The 8,611-nt window shown below is 37.6% G+C and overlaps 1 protein-coding gene and 1 long non-coding RNA gene across 4 annotated transcripts in view; one reads left to right on the top strand and one right to left on the bottom strand.

Moving 5' to 3' along the window:
* LOC107747154 (putative RNA-binding protein Luc7-like 1) overlaps positions 1-3,599 on the bottom strand; it is a 10,322-nt gene extending 6,723 nt beyond the window's left edge. Inside the window, exons 1-4 of one of the 3 annotated variants that reach the window (XM_016561583.1) lie at positions 3,001-3,599; positions 1,600-1,694; positions 764-862; positions 575-685 (exon numbers count right to left, since the gene is read on the bottom strand). In XM_016561583.1, coding sequence (XP_016417069.1) covers positions 575-685; positions 764-862; positions 1,600-1,694; positions 3,001-3,061 — 366 coding nt within the window. In that variant the 5' untranslated portion in view covers positions 3,062-3,599. Of the gene's footprint in view, positions 1-574; positions 686-763; positions 863-1,022; positions 1,116-1,181; positions 1,284-1,599; positions 1,695-3,000 lie in introns of those variants that run through there. The other 2 variants (XM_016561585.1, XM_016561584.1) reach the window with 2 other exon arrangements.
* Positions 3,600-7,133: 3,534 nt separating this feature from the next.
* Positions 7,134-8,611, top strand: part of LOC107747152 (uncharacterized) — a 20,885-nt gene continuing 19,407 nt past the window's right edge. The window contains exon 1 of the long non-coding RNA XR_001640769.1: positions 7,134-7,466. This is a non-coding gene — a long non-coding RNA (uncharacterized LOC107747152). The remainder of the gene's footprint in view (positions 7,467-8,611) is intronic.

Below are 8,611 nucleotides of genomic sequence, written 5' to 3'. Positions count from 1 at the left end.
TAAAATGAGAGGATTCGTGAGCACGCAATTTCAGCACTGTGGTGAGTAGATTCTAACTTAATAACCTCTGATTGGCCATTGCGTTCTAGAAAAAAAAACAGCTGAGTCTGTGATTGGCTACATTGCGCTACCCTTTAAACACGGGTTATAAATAGAAACTATGCCTAGCTTGCACGTCGATCATTTTAATGTTAATATTAGTTGTTCTTTTTGCTTTTGTGCAGCAGATAAATAACAATTTATATGTTTTAGACGCTTTATATTTAGATAATTTCTATTTTGCGGAGTCCCGCGAATCATTTTATTCTCCCGCATCCCGCACACACACAAGTCTCTTCCCGCCCGCACCCGCACTCGCCCATCAAAAGTTGTCCCGCGCTGCACCCTGTTGCGTTGGGTCCCGCGGGTCCTGCGGTACTCCCGCGGGAGTGCAGGTCTCTACTGTGGACCATGACTCACTAGTCGCTGGTCTGTGCACAAAAAGCAGGTGTGTGAAACTTCAATATGAAAATGATGTGCAAGTGAAATCTCGTGTTGCAGAGATCGTTCAGGGATTCCCCAGCGCAGGTTTTACCTTGGCAGCCACTTCAGCGCTGATCTCTTCCTGCGTTTCGGCCAGCCGTTTCTTGGCCAGTTCGGTTCTTCTGTCACAGTCTGCGATGAAGGACTGCAGGTGCTCTGTGGCCTGAGGAGACGCGGCACGATCAGCCATTTATAAGCACATACAGTCAAATGCATATGAATGTAAAGGGTTCATACTCACATCCAGCTCAAAGAAATACTCCTGCTGTTTAGATGCGATCTCATAATCTGCTCTCAAAGCGAGATCGTGAATCTTCACACACTCCCCCAGATCCATGCGCTGCACAACCACAAACACAACCGTTTAGAAAACTCAGGCAACCTTTCAATGTCATAATGCAACTGTGGCGAAGCATAAATACAGTCCTGCAATTATCAAACCGGTTTTAGATGAGTAAAGTCAACCCCACAGAGGCGAGGAACGATAATGAGACACTTACGGTTCCAGACAGTATGTCATGTGGACACGACTCCAGCAGATGACTCTTACACACCCGCTCGTCCGTGAACTTGATCCGCTGTCTCATCGTGTCTCCTGCGAGAAACCAGATCCACACATTATATGAGCATCAAAAATCATCCATGATTCTCACACTTACGGTTCCAGACAGTATGTCATGTGGACACGACTCCAGCAGATGACTCTTACACACCCGCTCGTCCGTGAACTTGATCCGCTGTCTCATCGTGTCTCCTGCGAGAAACCAGATCCACACATTATATGAGCATCAAAAATCATCAAATCATGATTCTCATCGTGTCAAACACACAACGAGACACGCAATCAAATGAACAACAAATCATGATTCTCAATTAAAAAAAACATGAGAATTATGACACTCATGATAAAACTACAATTTTGACATAACTGCATAAAAAATGAGACTAATGATTGTAATAATTATGTAAGATAATGTAATTATGTCAACCAAAATACGCAAATAAATTAATCATCATATTCATGGTTCTCATATCATCAATCAACATAGAGGCGAGGAACGATAATGAGACACTTACGGTTCCAGACAGTATGTCATGTGGACACGACTCCAGCAGATGACTCTTACACACCCGCTCGTCCGTGAACTTGATCCGCTGTCTCATCGTGTCTCCTGCGAGAAACCAGATCCACACATTATATGAGCATCAAAAATCATCAAATCATGATTCTCATCGTGTCAAACACACAACGAGACACGCAATCAAATGAACAACAAATCATGATTCTCAATTAAAAAAAAACATGAGAATTATGACACTGATGATAAAACTACAATTTTGACATAACTGCATCAAAAATGAGACTAATGATTGTAATAATTATGTAAGATAATGTAATTATGTCAACCAAAATACGCAAATAAATTAATCATCATATTCATGGTTCTCATATCATCAATCAACATCAATGAATTTATGACAGTTATAAAATAATCTCAGGCAAAGCACATGAGTTTTAATCAAATCATGGAATTTTTAAAATTCAATAAATTCATGAAAACACAGAAACCACGCCAATCAAAAGACGTTTACAAATCATGTCATTAAAAAAAAGAAATAAAATTAATCCCATGCCAATGAAATCATGAAAATCAAATTTATTATGACACCATGTCAACCAAAATAGCTTTTACCAAATCATGCCAAAAAAGTAGAATAATTCAAAATCGACAAAATATCAAATTATATATATACAAAATCATGATTCTTATCAAGGCAAATGAATAGGCCTAATTGATCATTAACAATTTGATTCTCATCTAACAGACATGAAATCATAAAATTTATGATTTTCCATCAAATTCAGTCGATGAAATCATGAGAACCAATAATGATGTTTACCAAATTAAGTCAATCAAAAAAAGAGAATAATACAATTTCACAAAGTCATGACAACCACCAAATCATAAAAATCAAAATTATTATGTTTTGACAAATTAATGCCAAAAATTAAAACAATTAAATAAAATTGTGATCATAAGTTATGTCAACCAAATCATGTGACTTGTGATTCTTTTCATGGCAAATAACTCATAAAAATCACGAAATAATTGACTGATATGAAATTATTCCAACCAAAGCATAAGATTTATGATTTTTAATTATACCGACAGAATCATGAAATGGACCAATCGAAAAGTGAGAATAGCAGTAATTATAAAATTATGGCGACAAAATCATTGAAAATCATCAATCTGACGCGATTCCCGTCAATCAAATCACTAAATTCAGTGCTATTAAACGATGCAACCAAATCACGAGAGCCATGAATCACATAAAACTTCTGAACAGGTCTGTCGAACAGATCAAGGGAGTATCAATATATACAGTATAAAACAACAAATAAAGTAACAAAGCACTGACTGAGTCAAACGCATGGTTTAGTTTCGATTTGCCGGGAATGAAAGAAACACTCACCATCTCTGCTAGTGCCCATGAGCTGGTCCAGCATGGCTCTCATCTGCGCCTGGGCCGACATCTTCACCTGTTTACCTCTCCGCACCTGTGAATATACCTGCTTGGTGCGTTAAACCCAGTGATCGGAGCTGTTCAACTAGCTCCTCATAGAGCAGGCCTCAAGCCCAGCGGCCGCCGAAAACAACACAAACCGCCTCCTGTAACTCACTAACACGCTCTCTACTAACACCGCGCACACTTCTGACTTTGAGATGCTCCAGAAAGCGCAGTTTATAGTTGAAATGCCGCTGAAATCAGTCAATCATGAATCAGGGAGCTAGTGTCGTGCGTTAGCAGCAGCGGCTAACTCTTCCTCAATCCACCATAAGTGCGCTTATTTATCAGTCTTCGCGCTGCTTTATCAATCCGCAGTTCAGTATTTTGTGTGGTGGTCCATATTCGCAAAGTTTTGACAGTGTTTATTTGTTGTTGCTTTATTGTTTTATTTGTTTTTTCCCCCTCTTGGAATGAGACTTCCGACCCGCTCGCGCTGCTCCCGCTTGGTTACGCGGCCTCGAGGAAGTGCTGCAGAGCTCGAGCGCTGATTGGCTGAAGGGCGGGAGACGTCATTACGTCGGGTCGTCACGAGGTCATCAGAGTATATGGCACAACGTGGTGAGTTTTGTCTGCAAAACTCACGTTCAACACGTTAACCTTGTGATTTGTTTAAAATACGTAACTCATAAAAACAAAAATGTGAATCTTTAACTGGAATGTCCCAAACGTTTTTCAGGGTTTTTTTCATTGGCATAGTGCTGAATAGATACAAATTGTAGTCCATTACCGATTCCACTCACGTTCAACACGTTAACCTTGTGATTTGTTTAAAATACGTAACTCATAAAAACAAAAATGTGAATCTTTAACTGGAATGTCCCAAACGTTTTTCAGTTTTTTTTTTCATTGGCATAGTGCTGAATAGATACAAATTGTAGTCCATTACCGATTCAAAATTACATGACAAAAATTGTAGTTACTAACGTAATCCATTACATTGCTACACATTTTAAGTAATATAATCTGACTACTTTTTGATTGCATTACTTTTAACCTAAGTCGTTTATAACATTGATTTAAATAAAATAATATTGTACAATATCGATATAAAAATACCATATCGATAAAAAATTAAAATAAAAAAAGAGAAAGAAAATTAATTCCATTCGTTGCTATTAAAGATGAAAAAGGAATAAAAATAGGGAGATTCAATAAATTATGAATGATTTATTTCTGTTGTGTGAATATTATGTAATTATGTAATCAGTAAAAAAAGTCACTGTAGTCTGATTACGATTATTTTAAAATCTAATATAATCTAATTACAAGTACTTAATCTGATTATGTAATCCAGATTACATGTTACTAGCCAGCACTGTATACACACACATACAGCTGTGGGTAAAAGTTTACATACACCTTGAAGAATCTGCCAAATGTTATTTATTAGATTTTGTTTTTTTTAAATAATAAATGTTATTTATTATTAAAATTATTTTATTTAGCCCTGTCCTGAATACGATATTTTATGTAAAAGATGTTTACATATAGTCCACAACACAAAATAATAGCTGAATTTGAAAACGACCCCTTTCAAAATGTACATATGCTTGATTCGTAATACTGTGTTTAACTGCCCACTGTTCCTCAGAAAAATCCTTCAGGTCTTTGGTTTTCCAGCATCTTTTTTATATTTGAACCTTTTCCAGCAGTGACTGTATGACTTTGAGATCCAGCTTCACACTGACGACAACTGATGGACTCATACACGATTACAAAAGGTTAAAACATTCACGGATGCTGCAGAAGGAACTTGATGCATTAAGAGCTGGGCAGTGAAAACATTTTGAATTTGAAGATGTAAATTATATTTATTTTGGCCCACAAAGACATAATAAGTACAAGTATGAAGGGCAGTACTAAATGAAAAGTATGATATTTAAACAAAATAATCATCCGGTTCAAAAGTTTTCACTCCCCAGCTTTTGTATCTGACAACGGAAACTTGTGGTTTTAACTGTTAACTTTAGGACTGAGGGGAACCGGAAAGTTCTGAACGATACATGTTTTAATAGTACAATCAAATTTGAAAAGAGAAAGGACTATTTGATTACTCATGAGATGACTGCTTTGATATTGGGTCTCCTTGTTAGCATCTCACTGGTCAATAATTACACAAGAAACGACCACAAACACAACAGTATTGGTTCTCTCTGTTTATTGTTCTGATGTGTAACAGACATCTCTTAATTTATGTACGTTGTATATTATATTCATATGTATAAAAAAACATCCAGTGTGATAGTTTTTTCTCCAACTACTTCCACAGAATACAAAATCAAACCCAGCTGTGATGATCAATTAGAAGAACGAGAACAAACAGAAACACAAAGAGGTCCTCTCAGACGGACATCCGTCCACCGTCACGCTTCCCACTGATCACAGTCACCAAAGACACAGTCACATTGTCGTTTTGGCACCAGAGTTTCCTCTCATCTCACTAAAGCACATGGAAAACATACGAGCTCATTTATTAGCCCGACTCTGCACATGCAACTCACCGTCCTGTGTTTAGATCGTCTGGTGAAGAAGAAAACATCCCAACTATCTGATCTTTAGATTACACGGACATCCGTCCACCGTCACGCTTCCCACTGATCACAGTCACCAAAGACACAGTCACATTGTCGTTTTGGCACCAGAGTTTCCTCTCATCTCACTAAAGCACATGGAAAACATACGAGCTCATTTATTAGCCCGACTCTGCACATGCAACTCACCGTCCTGTGTTTAGATCGTCTGGTGAAGATCTTTAGATTACTATCTGATCTTTAGATTACATTTCTGAATAATACAGAGAGATGATTCGATTACAGCTTTGGCATACCGGCTAACTGCTTGATTCACAGTTTCTACAAGAGCCAGGCCGTGCATGTCAAGCGCTCCAAAGCTTTGAGTCTTTAAATGATTTAAACCGGAGGAATTTCATTGCTTATACTGTAGATTTAGCCTCTGGTTGTCGAGTGGCGTGCCCCGTCTATAGAGGGCCTCTCAAACAGCAGTTTCATCACCAATACTCACAATTCATGGATATACAATGTATAGATATACATAAAACAAATCATCAGCTCACACAGTTTAAGTAAAAATAAAAATGAAAAATCGATGTGATGTGAAAACTAAACTTTGTACCTTCAGAACACTACAAATCCACACGGATGACCTCGAGTTATGCTACATTTGTCTTTATAATGAATCCTTCCATATTTCCCATTCATAGTCTTCAAATAATCAACGATAATAAATTGGCAAAAAAATAAAACCGATTTTGTTTTGAGCTGTATTATGTGAGAATTTGGATTAAAAAAAATTATACAAACATTTACAGCTGCTACAGCAGTATCGATGCTACATTTTTCGATTTAAACAGATGAAACTGTAAAAATAAATGTGCATTCAATGCCTTGTGATCCAAAGTTATCTAAATAGACCATAAGGCACGTTCACACCAAGAACAATAACTATGAAGATAACTATATTAGCTATATTAGGATATCGTCCGTTTATTCAAAGCGCATACTCGTCTGCCGCTTTAAATTCGCAGGATTGATTCTGATTGGCTGTCAATGTTTTTATCGTTCATCAGCTGGAGAAAAATTGTTCTGAAAGTGATTCCAATGATATCGTTTCTCTGTGCCTTTATCGTTATAGTTGTGGTGTGGACTCTGCTATTCTTTAATATTGAGAACGATTTTCTCATGATATTGAGAACTATATCTTTATAGTTATCGTTCTTAAGGCCCGTTCACACCAAGGACGATAACTATAAAGATAACGATAAAGATATAGTTCTAAAAATCGTTCTCAATATTAAAGAATAGCAGAGTCCACACCACAACGATAACGATACAGAGGAACGATATCGTTGTGATCACTTTCAAAACGATATTTTTTCCCAGCTGATGAACGATAAAACACTGACAACCAATCAGAATCTATCCTGCTGTAACGAGCTCAAGAATTTAAAGCGGCAGACACGCGTGCGCTTAGAATAAACAGACGATATTGTTCGCTGGTGTGGACGCTGATATCGTTATCTTTATAGTTATCGTTCTTGGTGTGAACGGGGCTTTAGTGTGAACAGGCCTTTAATCAGGATAGATGCCATTTTGAATTTAACGTGGATTAAAAACGAGGCTGTACTGTCGTGGCACACACGGTATAAAGGTCGTAATTTTTCGTCAACTCTCAGCCTTCAAGGCTGTTTTATGCAGTTTTTGTCTTCTGAGAGTTTTATTCATAAAGACGTTTCATTAGCTATGCTTTCAAACAACAGTTCAATCCATTGAACGCGCTGTAATTCTGTCCAGCCTCGTTTTCATTTCTGTCAGAAATTAAATATGACGTTACCCTGACTAAGGTTTATTAATGTGACACTGATTCTCCGACCGTGAAAAACTGGACTATGATAAAAATCATACATTGTTATTTGAAATGATTTCAGAAAGCCGTTGCGACACCGTTCTCTGAGAGGTGGGCGTGGCTCCGTCTCATTCAGCCAATCGGACATCAGTGGGCGGGGTGTTTTTGCTGGTCTCGTAAGGCAGTGAGGATCTCGCGCCTCGTTACATTCGGTATCACGGAGCGCAAACCCGGACCAACTCGCGGTGCTGATCCCCGATCAGACGCGCAGCCGAAGATCCGCCCAAACCCAGGCTCGACTGCGATCGTGTGTGATCGTGTGAATAAATACAATACAGAACTACGATAAAAAACAGAGTGGAAGTACTAGAGGAGTCTGGGATCTCTTCTGAGGTATTGTCTAACATCTAGCTCCATAGCACCATTTTTCCACACCTTGATCAAATACATCTGCCTAAATTATCACAGGTTTAACTCCAGCATCTGTGGTTGTACGTGAAAATAATTTGGATTCGTACCTCATTTTGCCGGTCCGTAGAGCTCGAGATAAACCTGAAACCTTGACGTTCAAATCACTGACCGGTAATTGTTCGTTTTAGGTAGACTGACTATTCTGGTCTAAATTACTTTGTTCTAACATACTGTATTTACTCAAATAAGGCTAAAGATCATCTGCATATGAATGCTCATACTCTCTATTTGTTTTATTTGCTCGATTGCAGGCTTCAAATCTCTCTTAATGTTAATATAACATTTTGATTTTGTTACATGAGACAGTTTATTCAGCTGGCACGGCCTGTACAAGGACTGGCACTCAGATCGGCATAAATCGTGTATATGTAGATTAAAGAACAGCCCTTATCTAAAATGGGCTTATATTAACATAAATCTATTATTATAGTTAATAAACAGTCGGACCTGTAAGGGAAAGTCTCATGAAAACACTTCACCTCAAAACCAAAAGAAATGGCATTACATTTTCCATTAAGTTTTGCAAAAACATTTTAGGATCATAAAGATGACACTTAAATACATTTCCCACCAAAATTCTCAAAATTAATGTAATGCAAAAAAAGGAAAAAAAAAAAAAAAGACACTACCGTTTTGGAGGTGAAGTTTTTTTAAATTTTTTTTTTACCGTTTTTGGAATGTT

Source organism: Sinocyclocheilus rhinocerous, unplaced genomic scaffold (assembly GCF_001515625.1).
Source record: "Sinocyclocheilus rhinocerous isolate Xijiao unplaced genomic scaffold, SAMN03320098_v1.1 scaffold1310, whole genome shotgun sequence".
NCBI lineage: Eukaryota > Metazoa > Chordata > Actinopteri > Cypriniformes > Cyprinidae > Sinocyclocheilus > Sinocyclocheilus rhinocerous.
The sequence above is the reverse complement of the archived record's forward strand: the minus strand, read 5'-3'. Positions and strand labels throughout refer to the sequence as shown.